This window comes from Macaca thibetana, chromosome 13 (assembly GCF_024542745.1).
Source record: "Macaca thibetana thibetana isolate TM-01 chromosome 13, ASM2454274v1, whole genome shotgun sequence".
NCBI lineage: Eukaryota > Metazoa > Chordata > Mammalia > Primates > Cercopithecidae > Macaca > Macaca thibetana.
The window spans coordinates 38,690,179-38,712,223 of NC_065590.1; the positions used below are offsets into that span (position 1 = coordinate 38,690,179).

Sequence of the window (22,045 nt, forward strand, 5' to 3'; positions counted from 1 at the left end):
ATCTGTCAATGTCAAATATATGCCCATATATATATGGAATGTCATTTTAAAGTCTGTATGGGTATTGTATTTTATGAATGTATCAAATTGTCCTCAGCCACTTATTGCTGATGATTTCTATTTTTCAGTATTATAAAGAAAACCACATTAAAATCACTCAGTACTGTACAATTGTCTAATGTTTTCTTGATTCCTAGAAGAAATGTGCATGTTAAGGCATTTTATAAGAGTGCCTCACTGACCTCTAGAAAAGCTAGGCAATTTACACTCCTATCATCTGTATTCAAGTATCCATTTCTCTCTGCACTAGTTATAGTTTGTCATTTTTACATATTTTTAATCTGATTGAAATACTTTAATTTTTACTTACTGTTAATTTGAAATCTTGACATGTTCACTTTTTGTATTGCATTGTCTAATGTTTCTAGAATAATGTTCACTGTTAGTAGCAGTTAACTACTGCTACTAGCAGTAGTTGGAGATAATTTATCTTATTTGATATATTTGATGAATTACATAGAGAAATACACTTCCAAATACAAAACTTTATTTCTTACAATAAGCCCTACTTAAACATGTATTGTTAATATATTGTTAAATTATAGGCTCTTTTATTTAGAATTTTTAGATTTTTTTAATTTGCTTGCTTTATCAGCAAAGATTTGAGGATTTCCTGTATATCAGGGACTCAGAAGAGTGGTGAACAAAATAGATAGCCCGCATTTCATAGAGCTTCTGATCTAGAGGATGGAAACACACTTTATACATGATTATCAGTAATAAGGCAAATAATTGCCAATATGAAAAGTATAGTGAAAAAGTAGGGCTGTTAGAGTATATATCAAGGGTCTTATCCTAGTCCAAGATTTGGGGGATGGTTTTCTTGAGGAAAAAATCAAGGATGAATAAGAGTTGGGGAAAGAAAGAGCATTTGAGCAAAGAGTAGTTGCAAAAGTCAAGAGCTGGAGGTAGCATATGTGTTCTAATGGATGAGAAGCCCAACATGGCTGGCATGGAGTGAGGCAGAGACGGTACAAGATAAAGCCCGAGAGGTATGTAGGGGTTAGATGTTATAGAACCTTCTTGCTACTGGATTTATCCTAATGACTAATAGAGATTCATTGAAGTTTTTGAAATTAACTTTGAAATATGATTAACATAAAATGCACCAACTTTACAGTTACATAGGTTTTGATAAGTAGATGCTACTATATAATCACCACCCCAGTAAAGATACAGAACACTTCTGTTACCCTGAAAATTATTTGCAGTTAATTCCTCCCCAACCTAGCCTATCCTGAGCTTGCTGTCTCAATATTAGTTTTAACTATTTAAGAATTTCATGTAAATAGAACAGTGCTGTTTGATTTCTTTCACTTAGTATAATGTTGAGATTCACCTATGTTGCATGTATCAGTAGTTGGTTCACTTTATTGCTGGGTAGTACATTATATTGTGTGGATATACCATAATTTCTCCCTTTACCAATAAATGGACATCTGGGTTGTTTTCAGCTTTTGCTATTATGAGTAAAGCTGCTGTGAACATTTGAGTGTAAGTCTCAGTGTGAACACATTTTCATTTCTCTTGAGTAAATATCTAAGAGGACAGTTGCTAAATCACATGGTAAGTATGTGTTTATCTGTGTAAGAAATAGCCAGACGGTTGTACCATTTCATATATCCACCAGCAGTGTATGAGAATTCTAGTTGCTTTACATACTCAATGTATGTCAATTTTTTTAATTTGGAAATGCAAAAGACATAGAAGACCCAAAACAATCTTGTTTGATCTATATTGTAGTCCTTAAAACAGGTAGCATAAACCTTCCAGCTTTGTTTATTCAAAGTTATTTTGGTTATTCTAGGTCCTTTGTGTTTTACATAAATTTTAGAATGGAGCTTGTCAGTTCCTCCAAAAATTGGGATATAGAGTTTCCATTATATCTATAGGTCAACTTAAAGATATTTGACGTCTTAATATAGAGTTTTCTATACCATGAAAATGAAATATCTCTTAGGTCATCTTTAATTTTCTCCACAATATATTACAGTATTTCCTCTACAGACTTTATACATATTTTGTAAAATTCATTATTTCATATTTTTGAATTTTATAAGTGGAATCTTTGCTGGTATATGGAAATAAAATAGATTTTTTGTATATTGGTGTTGGATCCTGAGACTTAGCTAATCTCACTTACTAATCCTCATAGCTGTTTTTGGAAGATCCTTAGGATTTTTAAAATATGCTATCATGTCATCTGTAAATAGTTTCTCTTTTCTTTCCAGTCTGTATTCCTTTTATTTATGGCCTGATTGCAATGGCTAGGACCTTAGCAGTTTGCTGCTAAATAGAAATGGTGAGAGTGGATATTCTTGTCCCTCAGTCTGAGGGAGAAAGCATTCTGTTTTTCAACACAAAGTAGAGTAGCTGTAAGGTTCTTTATTGTAAATCTTTTTATCAGGTTGAGGAAGTTCTCTTCTATTCCTGGTTTACTGAGTTTTTTTTTTAAATCATGAGCGTATTATAACATGTTTTCAAATAGTTTTTCTGTATCTTTTGAAATGATCATAAGGCATTTTATTCTACTTATGGTAGATTACATTGCTTTTTCAATGTTAAAATAACCTCGAATTCCCAGGTTAAATACCACTGGTCATGGTTTATTCTCAGTATGTATAGCTGGATTTGATTCATTAATATTTTGTTAGGGATTTTTGCCATCTATGTTCCCGGGGGGATATTGGTCTATGGTTTTCTTTTCTTATAATGCCTTTGTCTCGTTTTGGCTGTCAGAGTAATGCTGGCTACATAAAATGATTTGGAAAGTGTTCACTCTTCTACTTTCTGGAAGAGTTTATATAGAATTGGTATTTTTCTTAATGTCAGATAGAATTCACCAATGAAGGCTCAGATTATACTTTATTTGAATATTTTTTATTACAAATCCAATTTTCTCGATAGATATTGGGCTATTCAGATTTTATTTCCTGAGTTTTTGTAATTAGTCTTTGAAGTCATTTATTTCAATTAAATTGTCAACTTTATTGCCATAAAGTTGTTTATAATCTCTGCCATTCTTTAATGTCTTAGGATCTTTAATAATGTCTACTCTTTTACTCTTTCATTCTTTTTTCTTTTTCTGGAGATGGAGTCTCGCTCTGCCTCCCAGGCTAGAGTGCAGTGGCGGCAATCTCGGCTTACTGCAACCTCTGCCTCCCAGATTCAAGCGGTTCTCATGCCTCAGCCTCCTAAGTAGCTGGGATTACAGGTGTGCACCACCATGCCCGGCTAATTTTTTGTATTTTTAGTAGAGATAGGGTTTTGCCATGTTGGCCGGGCTGGTCTCGAACTCCAGACCTCAGGTGATCCTCCTGCCTTGCCCTCCCAAAGGGCTCAGATTACAGGCGAGAGCTGCCACACCCTGTCTACTCTTTCATTCTTGATATTCAAAATTTTTATTTTCTTTCCCTCTGATTAGTCTAGCTAGAGATTTCAGTTTTATTGGCCTTTTCAAAATCCTAGCTTTTTTTTTTTTTCACATGCTTCACTCTGTTTTTCTACTTCATTGTTTTCTAATCCTATATTTATTCCCTTTCCTTGTTTGTTTTGAAATATTTTAACTTAAGTATAATACATATACAGTAAAATGATCCCTTCATAGGGTTCTGCTTGTCAGTAGTTTGGTTTTGATGCACTTAAGTGGTTTTTCTCCCCATTGAGGATCATTGAATTTCTTGAATCTAGAGGTTAATGTTTTCACCAAAATTGGAGCATTATTAACCATTGTTTTGTTAAACACTTTTTTAATACTTCATTCTCTCCTTTCTTTGTAGGACCCCAACTAAACATATGTTGAAAAGCTTGATATTGTCCCATAAGTCTTTGAGGACATGTTCAATTTTCTTTCTTTTTTTAATGGATTTTCAGAGTAGATCATTTCCACTGATGTATCCTTAAGTTCACTGATTCTTCTATTTCTAGTCTTGTGCTTATCTTCTAAATTCCATTATATTTTTTGGCTCTTTTCATTTGTCTTTTTTGTAGTTTCAGTTTCTCAAGATTCCTGATGTTGGCTAATTGAGACCATGTTTTCCTTAATTTATCTGAGCACATTTGTAATTGCTGGTTTGAAATATTTAATAAATCCAACACCTGTCTCTAGTTAGAGTAAATTACTATAGCCTGACTTTTTTTTCTTGAATATGGGTCACACTTTTATGTTTCATTACATGTCTGGTAATTTTTGGCTACAAACTTAACCTTGTGGATAGTTTATTACCAACTCTAGTTTCTGCTTTATTCTTCTGGGTATCACTGGTTTTTTGTATTCTAGCTGGCAGTAAACATTCCTGTACTCAAACTTCAAATTCTGTCTTCCAGCAGTTTGCAGCAGCTGATCTCTTTGCTCAGTTTTTACAACTTCCTGTTGCTGCCTTTTTAGCCTGGTCTCCTTTTGTGCCCATGGAGCTTAGCAGTCAGCCAAGGAACTGGACAGCTTATACTGAGATTTTTTTTAACATGCCCACCCTGCGGTTCCCCTATTTCTCCAGCTGCTCTGTCAATCCAAAACTGTTTTGTTTGAGATGAAGTTTCACTTTTGTCACCCAGGATGGAGTACAGTAACATGATCTCGGCTCACTGCAACCTCCACCTCCAGGGTTCAAGCGATTCTCCTGCCTCAGCCGCCAGAGTAGCTGGGATTACAGGCGCACGCCATCACACTCGGCTAATTTTTGTATTTTTAGTAGAGACTGGATTTCACCATGTTGGCCAGGCTGGTCTTGAACTCCTGACCTCAAGTGATCCACCTGCCTCAGCCTCCCAAAGTGCTGAGATTACAGGAGTGAGCCACCATGCCCAGCCAATCCAAAATTCTTTACTCTGACACCTACTTCTGAGGTTAGGGAATGCACTGAAAATACATACATACATACATACATACATAGCAACTATTAATCTTAGCACAACTTTGTCTTTTAAGGATTGACTCTTTGCTGGTGGCCCCTGTAGGGTGTCCCTCTCCCACTATCCTTCATATGCAGTTAGCTAGGAATTACAGCAGACTTGATAGTCAGATTTGAGGTTCTATTCCTTCTGCAGATCTTTCTACCAGGATTTTCTAGGTTATTTCCAGCTTCTCTGCCAGTCCTGATGCTGTCTTCCGCCACTTCCAACAGATAGGGCTGTCATTTTCTCCTGCCAGGCTTTCAAGGGGTTGTGTAGTACCCCTTCATGGTAATGTGATAAGATAGGCACTTTAAAACACTCTAGTGGCCAGTGCTTAGATTAGAAGGGGAGACAGAAAAGCAAAGAACAATTAGAAGGCCTTTGCAGTCTTAAATTTTGGTATTAGGGTTAATAGTTTTGCAAAGTGAATTAGGAATATATTTTTTTTTTTTTTGCTTACGCTCTGAAACAATTTACATACCATAGGACTTAACTGTTACTTGAAAGTCTGACTGAAATTTCCCATAAAAGTCAGGACCGAAAGTAAAGATACTTAGAAAGAATGTCTTGCTGTCAATTTAGCCCAAGACTTTTGCCTTTTGGGGGTTTTATTGAGTGACTATTATGTTTTTCTGAGGAAAACATCCATTTCTACAGAATTTCAAAATGTATTTTCAGACCTCTAGAAATATTAGATGCTACTGATAAACCAGTTAATCCATCAAAAACCACACTCTTAAACAAGTTTAGAAGCACTTTAACTGAGTTGCACACTGATGTTGGGCTTCCAAAAGTTACGAAAGTTTGCTCTAAGAAACAGCTGTGTGTAAAAACAGCTCATAGCTAAATGCCCTAACTGTTCCATGGGGAGTGTTTTCATTGTTGTTTTGTTTTGTTACAAATTAGAGCTGGAAAAGCTTTTTAACTTTTTTTTCTTCTGGGAAACAGAATATTTCTCTCCCTTCTAATGAGTTTTTTTTTTTTTTTTTTTTTGAGAGGGAGTCTCGCTCTGTGGCCCAGGCTGGAGTGCAGTGGCCGGATCTCAGGTCACTACAAGCTCCGCCCCCCGGGTTTACGCCATTCTCCTGCCTCAGCCTCCCGAGTAGCTGGGACTACAGGCGCTGCCACCTCGCCCGGCTAATTTTTTGTATTTTTAGTAGAGACGGGGTTTCACCGTGTTAGCCAGGATGGTCTCGATCTCCTGACCTCGTGATCCGCCCGTCTCAGCCTCCCAAAGTGCTGGGATTACAGGCTTGAGCCACCGCGCCCGGCCGAGATGTTTTAACTCATTCTTTTTCAGACTGTTTTCTGAAGTCTGGGTCCACCTGAGATATTTCAGTGCTCACTGAAAGGGGTGGGGAGAGGGCAGGCATCTCTCTTGTTCATCTGGTCATGTGCTGCCTTATTGGGTAGAAAAAAGTTCTGCAAAAACTTCAAAATCGGCCAGGCGCGGTGGCTCCCGCCTGTAATCCCAGCACTTTGGGAGGCTGAGGCAGGCAGATCACGAGGTCAGGAGATCAAGACCATCCTGGCCAACACGGTGAAACCCCGTCTCTACTAAAAATACAAAAAATTAGCCGGGCGAGGTGGCGGGCGCCTGTAGTCCCAGCTACTCGGGAGGCTGAGGCAGGAGAATGGCGTGAACTCGGGAGGCGGAGCTTGCAGTGAGTTGAGATCAGGCCACTGCACTCCAGCCTGGGCAACAGAGCAAGACCCCGTTTCAAAACAAAATAAAACAAAAAAAACTTTAAAATCACTGATAATAGACCATATGTGTTTTTTAAATTTTTGCACCAGTAACCAGACAGCCCAGCATCAAATCTAAGCTCAAATCAAGCATTATGTTTAATATGCTTATATTTCAGACTATCATATGTATTTTTTCATTTTATGTAAAATGCTGAACACCATCTTAAATTCTTTGTAAAATGATATATAGGTATAAATATATAAATTAAGGTTAAAGTGGGAAAGTTAAATTATAAAATCTAAAATAATGGAAAAATCAAAATTGACTAGAAAAATTAACACTTGATTTTTAAATAGAAATCATAAAGAAAAATAATTATGTCTCTACACAGTGTAACGTGAAAATAAAACAATAGTGAGAAATATGACACTTCTTGAAGAGTCTGTGATATTTTAAAAACACCAATCTTCAACAGAAATATTGACAAAACATTTTCCAGAAGAAGAAACTAAAATGTAGAAATGTGCATTCTTGTAATTGGTAGTGAAAAGTAAACTAGGAAATCTATTTTTTAAAAGTAATTCCCAATGACATCTTTTTGTTTGTTTGTTTGTTTTTAAATAAGAGACAGAATCTCACTCTGTAACCCAGGCTAGAGTGCAGTGGCATGATCACAGATCACTGTAACCTCAAACTCCTGGGCTCGAGAGACCTTCCTGCCTCTCAGCCTCCTGAATAGCTGGGACTACAGCCACATGCCACCAGGCCAAGCCAATTTTTTAAATTTTTGTAGAAATGGAGTCTCACTATGTTGCCCAGGCTCATCTCAAACTACTGGGCTCAAGCAATCCTCCAGCCTCAGCCTCCCAAAGTGCTGGGATTACAGGGGCGAGCCACCATGCCTGGCCCAATGGTATCATTTTTCTAAACAATGCCACCTTTGCTGTCAACATTGTAAAACGGGTTGTACACTTTAAAAGGACCAAAATGGCCATATATGGGAAGAGCAATAAAGATTCATTTCTTTTGACCAAATAATTCTACTCCTATTAAAGTAGACATATATATAAAAATTATTTATTAAAGCACTTTTTGCTAGAGGGCAACTGACATATCTAATATCTGGGGAGTAGTCTAATTGTCATGATACATCACGATAGAGTCCTATGTCATCATTAAAATTGGAACAATTAGGTCAGGCACGGTGACTCACACCTGTAATTCCACCACTTTGGGAGGATAAGGCAAGAGGATTGTATGTGGCCAGGAGTTCAAGACTAGCCTGAGCAATATAGCAAAATTCTATTTCTACAAAAAAAAAAAAAAAAAAAAAAAATTAGCCAGGCGTGATGACATCTTCCTGTAGTCTCAGCTTCTCCAGAGACTGAGGTGGGAGGGTTACTCTAGCCCAGGCATTCAAGGCTGCAGTGAGCTGTGATCAAAGCACTGTATTCCAGCCTGGGCCACAGAGTGATCCTGCCTCAACAAACAAGGACAAAATTGTAACAATGAATGTGTAGTTAGACAACATATACAATTGTATAACACTGTGACAAAATTGTAACAATGAATGTGTAGACAACATATACAATTGTATAACACTGAGACAAAATCGTAACAATGAATGTGTAGTTAGACAACATATACAATTGTATAGCACTGTGACAAAATTGTAACAATGAATGTGTAGTTAGACAATATATACAATTATATAACATTGTGACAAAATTGTAACAGTATGTAGACAATATATACAATTGTATAACTGTGACAAAATGGTAACAATGAATATGTAGTTAGACAATATATACAATTATATAACATTGCGACAAAATTGTAACAATATGTAGACAATATATACAATTGTATAACTGTGACAAAATGGTAACAATGAATATGTAGTTAGACAATATATACAATTGTATAACATTGTGACAAAATTGTAACTGTAGTTAGACAATATATACAATTGTGTAACATATGTTAAATAATTGCAGCTGTAAAATATGTTTATGTGAAGGGGACCTGAAAATCAGCTGAATCAAAATGTAAGGATTACTGCCACTTTAAAAATTTGCCCAAATTTATGAATCTTTTTTTTTTTTTTGAGACGGAGTCTCGCTCTATCGCCTAGGCTGGAGTGCAGTAGCACCGTCTCGGCTCACTGCAAGCTCCGCCTCCCGGGTTCACACCATTCTCCTGCCTCAGCCTCCTGAGTAGCTGGGACTACAGGCACCCACCACTGCGCCCGGCTAATTTTTTGTATTTTTAGTAGAGACGGGGTTTCACTGTGGTCTCCATCTCCTGACCTCATGATCCGCCTGCCTCGGCCTCCCAAAGTGCTGGGATTACAGGCGTGAGCCACCGTGCCCGGCTCAAATTTATGAATCTTATTTCACTTTTTAAAATCATGTAAATCATCTAAGATGCTGGGACACATTCCTAGCCTTCCCCTCTGCGCCCAACCAAAAAGGAATTCTACAGGGACTTGAATGGCTTTCTGTTTTGTTTGGTGTGATCGTAAATGACAGTATTTGAGAATTTGACTTTCTTCAAAAAATAACTAGCATAACACCCTTAAGGGTAAGTTTTATTTATTTATTTATTTATTTATTTATTTATTTATTTGAGATGGAGTCTTGCTCTGTCGCCCAGGCTATGGTGCAATAGTGCAATCTCGCCTCTCTGCAACCTCCACTTCCCAGGTTCAAGCGATTCTCCTGCCTCAGCCTCCTGAGTAGCTGGGATTACAGGCACCTGCCACCACACCCAACTAAGTTTTGTATTTGTAGTAGAGACGAGGTTTCACCATGTTGGCCAGTCTGGTCTCAAATTCCTGACCTCAGGTGATCCGCCCACCTTGGCCTTCCAAACTGCTGGGATTACAGGCATGAGCCACCATGCCCAGCAGTTTGTAATCTTTTTTTTTTTTTTTTTTTTTTTTTGAGACAGAGTCTTGCTCTGTCGCCCAGGCTGGAGTGCAGTGGCTCAATCTTAGCTCACTGCAAGTTCCGCTTCCCAGCTTCACGCCACTCTCCTGCCTCAACCTCCCTAAGTAGCTGGGACTACAGGCGCGCACCACCAAGCCCGGCTAATTTTTTTCGTATTTTTAATAGAGATGGGGTTTCACTGTGTTAGTCAGGATAGTCTCGATCTCCTGACCTCGTGATCCTCCCACCTCGGCCTCCCAAAGTGCTGGCATTACAGGCATGAGCCACTGCACCCGGCCGCCGTTTGTAATCTTTATACCATGTTAGAGCTAAAAGTGGCCTTAGAGATTAGGTAGTGGAATACACTTTTCATTGAAAACTCAGGCCCACCAAGTTATGTCTAGGATCACACAGTTAGAGATAAATAGTATCCTGATACTCTTTTTTTTTTTTCCTATTTATTTTATTTTATTTTTATTTTTTAGATAGGATCTCACTATTACCAGGCTGTTATCTCACTGTTACCCAGGCTGGAGTGCAGCAGCACGATCACAGCTCACTGCAGCCTCGACCTCCCAGACTCAAGCGATCCTCCCACCTCAGCCTGCTGAGTAGCTGGGACTACCACTGTGTATGACCCATACCTGGCTAATTTTTTTTTTTTTTTTTTTTTTTTTTTTGTAGAGGTTGGGTCTCTGCTGCCCAGGCTGCAGTGAAGTGGCATGATCCTAGCTCACTGCAGCCTTGACCTCTGGCAAGTGATCCTCCAACCTCAGCCTCTCAAGTAGCTGGGACCAGAGGCACGCACTACCATACCCAGCAAAACTTTTTTATATTTAGTAGAGACATGGTATTGCTGTGTTGTTCAGTCTGGTCTTGAAATCCTGGCCTCAAGTGATTCTCCTGTCTTGACCTCCCAAAGTGCTAGGATGACAGGCATGAGCTACCATACCCAGTCTTAATATCTTCTTTACTTCCAATTTTTTTTTTTTTTTTTTTTTTTTTTTTTTTTTTTTTTTTTTTTTTTTTTTTTTTTGGCAGAGTCTTGCTCTGACGCACAGGCTGGAGTATAGTGGCATAATCTTGGCTCACTGCAACCTCCATCTCCCAGGTTCAAGTGATTCTCTGCCTCAGCCTCCCGAGTAGTAGAAACAGGGTTTCACCATCTCGGCCAGGCTGGTCTTGAACTCCTGACCTTGTGATCCACCTGCCTTGGCCTCCTAAAATGCTGGGATTGCAGGCATGAGCCACCGCACCCAGCCTCTTTATTTCCTTTCTTTGTCTTATCACTATATAGTCACCAGACTGGCTAAAATTGAAAGGACTGGCAATGCCAAGTGTTGGAGAGGATATAGAGCAATTGAAATTCTCATTGCTGGTGAGAAAATAAAATGGGCATAATCACTTAGGAAAAGTTTAACAGTTTCTTATAAAGATAAATGTACTTTATAAGACCTAGAACTTTTAGTCCTGTTTAGTGAAGAGAAATGGGAAACATTTACTAATAAAACCTCAAACAATACAGGAATAGAAAGGCTTGAAATTCAGTGGAAATTGATAGGTCACACCACACTAAAAGTCACAGATGCATATTTATACTGAATTTGTTTACTAATAAAGTAACATCATGTTTCTTTTAAGATTGTTCTGTCCTCCCAAGTCAATGGATTTCTAAGTGATCTTGATTAATTTCATGTCTGCTGTAGAAGTAGGTGGCATGGTGAATAGAAAGAAGTACACTGGAGATTCTATGCCAATGGGTTGTAAGGCCACCAAAATTGTTTAAAACAAGCTCTTTAGATTCCTCATTTGTTACTGAGGACAACAGATGAGTCTCCTCTCCTTGGAATCAGATGTGTTATCTTCCACATTAGTTGTGAAGTAAAAAGTGGACCCAGGCTTGCAACTCGTAAGAATACTATGGCAAATAAAATGTCCAGGTAGAGTGTCTGTCTCCGCTGGGGCTGCTAAAACAAAATACCACAGATTGGATGGCTGAAACAACAAACATCTATTTCTCAGAGTTCTGGAAGCTGGGAAGTCCAAAAATCAAGGCAATAATCTGGTGAGGACCCTCTTTTTCATCCATAGGCACTTTCTTGATGTATCCTCACATGGCAGAGAGAGAAAGAGATCATCTTTCTCATGTCCCTTATGAGGCCACTGAACCCATTCATGTGGGCTCCACCCTCATGACCCCCATACTTCCCAAAGGCCCTACCTCCAAATACCATTACAGTTAGGATTTAGGCTTCACCATATGAATTGGGGTTGGAGGAGGGCATAAACATTCAGTCCACAGCAATGCCCTAAAGCATTCTACCTATGACAATCCATGTAATTTCTCATCCAGAGAGGGGGAAAAAACTGTCCACTATAACGATTTATATCAGCAGTTTTGTACAGTGATAAATAGCTCCTACCTAGGAATTAGGAGACCTAGGTTCTTGTCTGGCTCCTATCATTGCCTGGCTTTGGAGTCTAGACTGAGGGCAAGTCATTTACCCTCTCTGAATCTTAGTTTCTTCATCCATAAAATGGAGATAACAAAACCAGGCACAATATTAAAGTGGAATGATGTATGTGAAAGTATCACATAAAATAGACTGCTATACAAATAGACAGAATTATACCTATGCATAAATTGTACCACCCAGGAGCCTGCCTGGGTAGATATTCCTTAGAAGGCACAGATGGGCTGGGAGGGAGTGAAGAGCCTGTGGAGTTGTTCCTGTTCTTTAAGAAGAATGTCAGCTTTCAAGACCCCATCTGTTCCTACCCAGACAAGAAGAAATTCTGAGCTAGGTAGTAAGAGGCCCAGGAAATAGAACTCCAAAAGAAAGAATAGGAAGAGGGCTAATGGGAAGTGTAAACAGCAAAGGCATGGGGGAGAGGAAGACATATACATAGTTACTAGCACTTACATTTACTTCAGTGTGACCTTAGGTCCAGCATTAATAAACCAAATTTGAAATATTAATACGAACACTTAAATATATCTTTAGCTGTGACTGTTGCCATCAGCAGATTTTAACTTTGGTCTCCCTTGTTACTGAGAATTCTTAGATTGAGACTTCTAAAAATTTTTTCAGACATAAGCCTTACGTTTTTCTTGTCTGTGGTTGTAATCAGCTTGGTGGGCTTTTCATTTTTATAACTGACTTTTATTTCGAAAAATAAAAATCTCAGCATTGTTTCTCTCACTTACCTAGCATGATTTTAAGCTGCTTCCTTCAAAAAATTAGCTGGCGTTTGAAAAGTATTATAAAATATTTTTAGTATAAAGTTTATTTCAGTGTATATTTTATTACAAAATATTTTTATAATTTAGAATTCAAATGTTAATTGTAAAATTCAGTTGCACTTAAGGTGTGCAATGCCTTGTGCTGGTCAAAAATAATCAATACTAAATCCTCTAAAAGTCTTGGTGAAGTATAAAATGAGATTTTGATTTATACATACCACCACTAACCTATTGTGAACAGTCATAATTTCATTAGAATGCACATATTTTTAATAGAATTTTTAATATCCCTTGGGCTTGCAGGCTGTATATATTTTTGTAAGATGATAAATCCATTTCACTATTTTAAAAATTTCTGATTTTAAAAGTAACATTTATTGTAGAAAAAATCTGAGTGAACAAATTTACAAGAAAAAAAAACCCCATCAAAAAGTGGGCAAAGGATATTAACAGACATTTCTCGAAAGAAGACATTTATGCAGCCAACAGACACATGAAAAAATGCTCATCATCACTAGCCATCAGAGAAATGCAAATCAAAACCACAATGAGAAACCATCTCACACCAGTTAGAATGGCAGTCATTAAAAAGCCAGGAAACAACAGGTGCTGGAGAGGATGTGGAGAAATAGGAACACTTTTACACTATTGGTGGGACTGTAAACTAGTTCAACCATTGTGGAAGACAGTGTGGCGATTCCTCAAGGATCTAGAACTAGAAATACCATTTGACCCAGCCATCCCATTACTGGGTATATACCCAAAGGATTATAAATCATGCTGCTATAAAGACACATGGACACATGTTTATTGCGGCACTGTTCACAATAGCAAAGACTTGGAATCAACCCAAATGTCCATCAATGACAGACTGGATTAAGAAAATGTGGCACATATACACCATGGAATACTATGCAGCCATTAAAAAGGATGAGTTCATGTCCTTTGTAGGGACATGGATGCAGTTCTCGCAAACTATCGCAAGAACAGAAAACCAAACACCGTATATTCTCACTCATAGGTGGGAAATGAACAATGAGAACACTTGGACACAGGAAGGGGAACATCACACACCAGGGCCTGTCGTGGGGTGGGGGAAGGTGGGAGGGATGGCATTAGGAGATATACCCAATGTAAATGATGAGTTAATGGGTGCAGCACACCAACATGGCACATGTATACATATGTAACAAACCTGCACGTTGTACACATGTACCCTGGAACATAAAGTATAATTTAAAAATCTGAAGATAGAAAAATTCAATTTCTTAGAAGGTTATATTTTTCATTTTTTCTATGTATCTTATTTTACATATGTGAGCTCATAATGTATATAAACCAATTCATCTTTTAGCATTTTTCTAAACATTTCCTTGAAGCATCGACAACCCTAAACTCCTTTTTAATGGCTCTGTAAATTTATCATATGGATATGCTGCCATTTTCATATTTTCCTAATGTTGGATGCTTAGATTGTTTCTGGTGTTCAGAAATTGTCAACAAGTTATTAGAGGAATAGTGTATCTTTAAAAGTTTGTATTTCTTTAATTACTAATTACATTTGAATGTTTTTGCAGGTGTTAGTCATTTTTTTCCTTTTTTTTTTTTTTTTTTTTTTTTAAAGACAGGGTCTTGCCCTGTTGCCTAGGCTGAAATGCAGTGGCACGATCTCAGCTCACTGAAACCTCTGCCTTCTGGGCTCAAGTGATCCTTTCACTTCAGCCTCCTAAGTATCTGGGACTACAGACACACACTCCCATGCCCAGCTAATGTTTTTAAGTTTTTGTAGAGACAAGGTTTCACCATGTTGTCTAAGCTGGTCTTAAACTCCTGGGTTCAAGTGGCACTCCCATGTTGGCCTCCCAAAGTGCTGGGATTACAGGCATGAGCCACTGCACCCAGCCATTTTTTTTTTTTTTTTTTTTTGTGATGAACTGTTCCAATTTTTTATTCCAGTGTTCTCAGTAGTACTTACTAATAATGCATATAGTACTTTATGGTAAGGATAATGACTATTTGGTAATACTTTTGGGAAATACAGTTTTGGTTTAATTTTTTTTTCTGGTAATCATTAAATTTTGAAAATACAAATAAGAACATAGAAGAAAATCAGCTGGGTACGGTGGTTCATGCCTGTAATCCCAGCACTTTGGGAGGCCGAGGCTGGTGGATCATGAGGTCAGGAGTTCGAGACCAGTCTGGCCAACATGGTGAAACCCTGTCTCCACTAAAAATACAAAAAAAAAATTAGCCAGGTGTGGTGGTGGGCACCTGTAATCCCAGCTACTCAGGAGGCTGAGGCAGGAGAATTGCTTGAAACCGGAAGGCGGAGGTTGCAGTGAGCCGAAATTGCGCCACTGCACTTCAGACTGGGCAACGAGAACAAAACTCTGTCTCAAAATAAAATAAAATAAAAATTAAAAATACAGAAATTAGCCAGGCATAGTGGCACGTGCCTGTAATCCCAGCTACTTGGGAGGCTGAGGCAGGAGAACTGCTTGAACCTGGACAGCAGAGGTTGCAGTGAGCCGAGATCACACCCCTGCACTCCAACCCTAGGCGACAGAGCTAGACTCCATCTCAAAATAATAATAATTTAAAAAGAACACGGGAAAAAATAAAACAGTCTATCAGAATTTCTAATATTAAATATATATATACACACACATATACATATACACAATTTTTTTTTTTTTTTTTTTTTTTTTTTTTTTTTTTTTTTTTTTGAGACAGGGTCTTTCTCCATCGTCCGGGCTGGAATGCAGTAGCATGATTATAACTCACTGTAGCCTCAAACTCCTGGGCTCAAGCAACCCTCCTATCTCAGTCTCACAGGGTGTGCCACCAAACCCAGCTAATTTTCAAACATTTTTTGTAGAGACAGGGTCTCACTATATTGCCCAGGCTGGTCTCAAACTCCTGGTCTCAAGCGATCCTCTCATCTTGGCCTTCCAAAGTACTGGAATTACAGGTGTGAGGTGCCATACCCAGCCAAGTATAATTTTAATTGAATTAATACTTCATGTTCTTCATGGTACTCTGCTTAGTTCATGTAACAATATAAGATAAAAACTATATTAAATACTTTACATTTAAAAGTACTACATGGTATTCCCTTATATAGATATGCCACAAATAGTGCCTTAAAGATGGACCTTTAGTGTTGCATTGTTTACTACTCTAAACTTTGTGATGTTCTTAAGATAAATTATAAATGGAATTGCTGGGCCTGAATGTACTCACACCTTTAGCTTCATACAAATGATCCTTCCAAAAGGCTAATTCAATTCCCATTAGCAGCATTTAGAATACCTGTTTTCTTATAGCTCACTAAAAATGGATATTTCTATTTTTCTTAACTTTGAGGTATAGTTTACATGTAATTGACTCATCTTAAGCATACAGTTCAATGAGTTTTGACCAACATATATGTACAGCCATGTAACCACCACCCCAATCAAGATGTAGAATGCTTCCATCACCCCTAAAAAGTTCCCTCTTGTACATTTGCATCAATTCCCCTTCTCACCCCAGGCCCTAGATAACCACAGATGTTTCCTGTCAGTGTAGATTGCATTCGGTCACTATGTAGATGGACTCATACAGTATGTGTTTTGGGGGCCTAGATTCTTTTGCTCAGCATGTCTTTGAAATCCACCCCTGTTGCTCCTTGAATCAGCATGTCTTCCTGTATTGTTCAGCAAAAGGTCATTTTATAAATATACCAAAACTTGCCTATCAACAGGTGAATAAACATTTGGGTCAATTCCAACCTGGGGCTATTGTGAATAAAGCTGCTGTATGCTTATATAGGTCTTTAAGCCACAACTCTCTAAAAAGAGATAATTCACTTTCATACCTGGGAGGTCTTTGGACTCTAGGTATATCATCCACTATTTCAAATCAAGCAAATTTCCCAAAGGAAAGCCTAGATCTTGTTTTGGGATCAAATTAGCAGGATGAGGCAATGGTGCAAGATATACTTTTGAGAGCATCTTGGAAAGCTATCCGGGAAGCACCTGATCACCCTCCTCCTGTATCAGCAAGAAGCATAAGACTCCTAATGCTCACTGCCTTCCTCTGTCCACGTCTTCTGGCTCATGACAAGTCTAAGAATACTGCCAAGTCAGTCCCTGTCCCCTCCCATGACAGGGGAGGGTCAGAGGAGAAAATAACGACAGGCATCATGTGGTTTAATGCCAGATCCCCTAAATAGCTCCAGAAGGCAGTAGCAGGGTCAGGCTACCCCACAGGCCACTTGAGCATCTGCCCAGTGGCCTCCAGGGTATTCCATGTATTCTTCTCAGCGGCAAGAAATGTGTGCTTTATACCTCAGGAGAGCTCTGTGCAGTGATTTACAGCGCCTACCTTCTGGAAGTAGAATGCAAACTTCTTAAGAGCAACAATCCTGCCCTATACAAATTTTTATACATGCATAGTAGATACTCAAATATGGTTTTGGATAATGTATAAGCCCAAGATGTAGGCATGGACTCCTGACTTATAAGTACTCAATGTTTAGTAGTTAAAATAGAGCCTTTAACAAACACTTCCAATGAAATATTTTTGGTTATCACTTTGAATGAAATATTTTTCTTTGGAATTAAAACTAATGGTGGAAATTATATCTTATGTAGATGTATTGCACATAGGTTGTTTTGTACCATTGTATTTTGAGAAAAGCCAGTAAACCTTATTCCTCCTTTTCCCTTTGCCATTCCCCTTCTGTAGCAGGGACCATTTGGGGGGTGAATATGGGGGTTTGTTTTAGAGACAGAATCTTGCTTTGTTGTTCAGGCTATTCTGGAACCCCTGGCTTCAGGCTAGCATCCTGCCTCAGCCTGGGGTTACAGGCGTGAACCACTGCACCTGGCCAGCAGGGGCCATTTTAGAGTAAGCTTTAAAATTCTAAGTTTTCAAAAAATTAAACTTGAAAAACAAGATAAACTTTGGAGTTATTTTTATTAAAAGCAATATGATAGCAAGTGGCACACACGCAATGGAAATCAGATTTTATAGAGAAGAATGGTGTACAGACAGCTTTTTAGGAAAATATCTCCCATCACAAAGGAGGGAGCTAGACCGCTAAACGAAAGGCTTCCGAGCCTTGCAGACCAAGAGAATCTGGACCGGGTCTGCTTGATTATCCAGGAGCAATGACAGTAATGTTAGCTCTCTTCTATTGCTCGTGGCAGAATGAGGTTTTTATCGGCCATGTTTCTCTTCCCTCAGTTCACAGACATCGGGACCTTCGAGACGGTGTGGCAAGTCAAGTTCTACAATTACCACAAGCGGGATCACTGCCAGTGGGGAAGCCCCTTCTCCGTCATTGAGTACGAATGCAAGCCCAACGAGACACGCAGTCTGATGTGGGTGAACAAGGAGTCCTTCCTCTGAAAGTGGCTCTTTCTGATGCTGCTGGACAATCTTTTCAGAAACCCACTTTTAGATAAACCAGCGCAAGCCTTAAACAAGGCACGCCGCACCACTGCTGTTCCCCATCTGGTCCCGATGACCTACTAGCCCTGATTATTTTGAAAGTGTAATTCCCCTCTGATACAATATCCCTCACATTCAAGATGGTGATGTACCACCCCCGAGAATACTTCCGTCTGTATTTTGTGCTGATGTTCCTGCATCCAGTTGTTCTCGGTCATACTATTGACCACTCGTGACCGGAGTTCAGTGGCCCTGGCAGGCTTGTCCTGCTCTTGACTGTTCCACTAACTGACTATGGTGTTTTGTTTCCAAGTAAAGTGATTCCTCCTTTTTTTTGTTCAATGTTAAATTTAAAAATAACCATGTGTATGGGTCCTCCCATGTGTAATACGGTAACATGTAACTTGCAGTGTTTGTCAGCTTTCAAAGCAGGCTTTGTGAAAATGTAACACAAACAGCAGCGAATGGGGCTCCAATGTTGTGCTTCCTATCAACAGCTCTACTCTTTCAAGGAAGGATGATAACAAACCAGAAGGACAATTATGTACGTATTTATAATGTATTAAAACTCTTGTAAGTAACTTAAGGTATTGTGCAATGGCCTAGCCTAGTAGAAATGAGGGAAAAGCATTGCCGTGGACCATTGTTAAAGTGACAGGAGTTGTAGGGTTACCCCTTTGACAAGCTTCCACAGTCTTCAGACATGTACATTGATGGCATCCCTACATTCTTCTTCACTTGAACTTTGTAAAACTGCATATGGACCTGTAATCAACTTTTGATATTTCTTAATAAAGGCATTGAAAATCATGCCCTGATTTGCATTCTTAATTTGGGCAATAGCTATCTAGCAGGGGGATCCCTGCTCTAGGCCAGCTTCATTCAGGCCTCTATGCTACAGGATGAGGGAATGTATCTGGAGTAGAATTAGCACACCTATTCATGAATCAAGTCTGACCTTTTAGCAGGATTGCTCCAGCCAAATTTAACAGGGCTAGCACAGGCCCAGGTGCTTGGTGGGCAATCAAAAAATGCTTGTCCCTATCTCGCTCCACTACTCTTTCTGTGGTGACCCCTCCCCAGTTGGTGAGCTATGTGGTTCAGTAGCAGGAGAGCAATGGTGCTATAATAGTGTGTTTACATCATGGTTGAGGCCTCCTTGCCTACTTCCAGCACCTTGCACAAAGCCCATATACCATACAGTTTAAGGATAAATTCCATAAGAAGTAAAGAAACTTCCTCTTGAAAAGTAACATGCTATTTTCCAAAAATATTGTAATATTTACTTGGGCAGCACAAATCCTACTGTGTTGGAAAAAGTTGGTTGGGGATTGTTTGTTTTTGCTACCTGTAAACGCTTCTTATAAGAAAATGCAAGCTGCTGTGAGTATTTTAAAGAGTTGATTCATTGTAGAACTGAATTTCAAAGGCTGGCACTCAACACCTTTTCCACCTGCAAATAGCTTACCTGCAGTGATGCTGTACAGCCACCAGGGAACAGCAATGCCTTGCCTTTGGGGATCATAAATGATGTTAAAGGAGTGTAACATGTTTCTCAATAAGCTTGTTTTTCAAAAAAAAAAAAAGTCTTCATTACAATTGCTAAAACGTAAGTACTAACCCATTCCTAATCACTATTTTTTAAAACTAACACTCAATTATTTGAACAGACATTGAGATATTTAAAACAATAGATTTACTACAGAGGCTTAGGTTTTCTTCCAGAATATCCAATAGAAATGCAGAGTGATTAAAACGCTTAAAATAAAAAGTGGGAACTACACATTTTAATTTAATATTTACTAATTTGATTAGTAAATATTTTCACTGGTGAAACACTTTTCCAAGCCAGTGACTAGAGCTTGAGTATTTGTGTTAAGGGTGGAGACATTATCATGACGTTTGCAATAATCCATAGTTTTTTTTTTCTTTTTTATTTTTTGAGACAGTCTCACTCTGTTGCCCAGGTTAGAGTGCAGTGGCATGGTCTCATCTCACTGCAACCTCCACCTCCCAGGTTCAAGCAATTCTCTTGCCTCAGCCCCCTGAGTAGGTGGGATTAGAGGCACGCAGCACCATGCCCAGCTAATTTTTATATTTTTAGTTGAGATAGGGTTTCACTATGTTGGTCAGGCTGGTCTCGAACTCCTGACTTCGTGGTCTGCCTGCCTTGGCCTCCCAAAGGGCTGGGATTACAGGTGTGAGCCACCGCACGGGGCCCATACTTTTTTTTTTTCTTTTTCCTAACTAAAGGCTTTATTTAGAGTTTGAAATGAGTCAAGGCAGACATGGTGGAAACATGTCCTGGGATAACTGCTCACACTGTCCCACAAACGAGCCAGAAGATGAGCCCTGGCAGAGCACCTGGAGCGTGTGAGTCCTGCTCACATCCGGGTCACCACACCTTTCTCTGTCTCCGTTTGCTTATCTCTAAAACAAAGGGTTAGACTAGAAGAATTCTGAAGCCTTTTGAGAGTTACGGTTTGTATCTCTATTTTACACTCCTTAAAAAAAAAAAAAAAAAAGGAAAGTGTGTGTGCATATCTGTATATGTTGTATGTGTATGTATTTCCTTAGGGCCAGAAGTCAGGTTGAATCAAGGGAGGTGGGGAGGAGATGGAGATGAAGTAACAGAAAAACTTAACAGCTAATCTGCACGTTAAGTGATCTCTCCTGGCATATACTGTTCTACTTATGATTGGGCTCCAGCCCAGTCTCTCTGGCTACTTTTCACATAGCTCTCCTCCTACTCCAAAATTTGAGTGCTCAGCTATATCGAGCTGCTGAGTTGTAACTTTGCCCCTCAGCCATCTGGAAGGGCTATTTTTACACGAGTTGTAGCCACGTCTCTCTACCTCCAAGCATCAGATGGCTACCCAGAAGCTTGAGGAACTAGGCCATCCTTCCAATTATGATGATGACTAAAACACTTTTGAACAGGTGGAAGAATAGAAATGCCTTGAGTTTATATTTTGTGACACCTCGCTTATTGAGAAGTCACTTATCCAGCCATCTAAACTATCTGGATCACAGTTAAGAACAGAAAACATGCCAAAAAATAAAGATCCCTGTCAGATGTCACAAAGTCCATTCACTAAAGGCTTGGGTCTTCTCTCAAGTCCTCATGACTCCTATTTTAGACACAGTTCTAACAGGTGGGGTGATCTGGTTTCTGACTCTTACAAAATTGGAAGTAGAACAATTAGAGGGAAGAAGACAATTTGTAGAGGTAGATATACTGAAAATATTCTTTTTTTTCAGAGAGGACAGAAAACTATAAAAAGCAGACAAAGTAAGTCAAAAGAATAGCAGATGGGGACATCTCTATGCTGTAGGTACACAATCCTGTACTAAACCACAGTAGTTTCTGTAGATATCAAAAATTGATAAGCATAAGGATATTCCTGATTAATTTAGAAAGAGGGCCCATTATCGTCAGCAATGTATCATGGTTCAGTGTTTAAAACTCAGATTCTCCACCAAGTGTGGTGGTTCATGCCTGTAATCCCAGCACTTTGGGAAGCTGAGGGGGGTAGATTGCTTGAGGTCAGGAGTTCGAGACCAGCCTGGCCAACATGGCAAAACCCCATCCCTACTAAAAATATAAAATTTACTCAGCATGGTGGAGCACACCTGTAATCCCAGCTACTTGGGAGGCCGAGGAAGGAGAATCACTTGAACCCAGGAGGAGGAGGTTTGCAGTGAGCCGGGATCACGCCACTCCAGCCTGGGCTTCCGAGGGTATTCCGTCTAAAAAAATTAAAATTAAAATTAAAAAATTCAGATTCT

At 39.0% G+C, this 22,045-nt stretch overlaps 2 protein-coding genes across 5 annotated transcripts in view; both read left to right on the forward strand.

Annotated features, from left to right (window-relative positions):
* The window catches only part of CNRIP1 (cannabinoid receptor interacting protein 1), a 1,091,934-nt gene extending 1,072,868 nt beyond the window's left edge, over window positions 1-19,066 (forward strand). For all 4 annotated transcript variants that reach the window (XM_050754547.1, XM_050754548.1, XM_050754549.1 and 1 more), the window contains one exon: window positions 18,050-19,066. In XM_050754547.1, the coding sequence (XP_050610504.1) occupies window positions 18,050-18,214 (165 nt within the window). In that variant the 3' untranslated portion in view covers window positions 18,215-19,066. The remainder of the gene's footprint in view (window positions 1-18,049) is intronic.
* The window catches only part of C1D (C1D nuclear receptor corepressor), a 377,915-nt gene that overhangs the window by 106,956 nt on the left and 248,914 nt on the right, over window positions 1-22,045 (forward strand). The gene's annotated exons all lie outside the window — the stretch shown is intronic.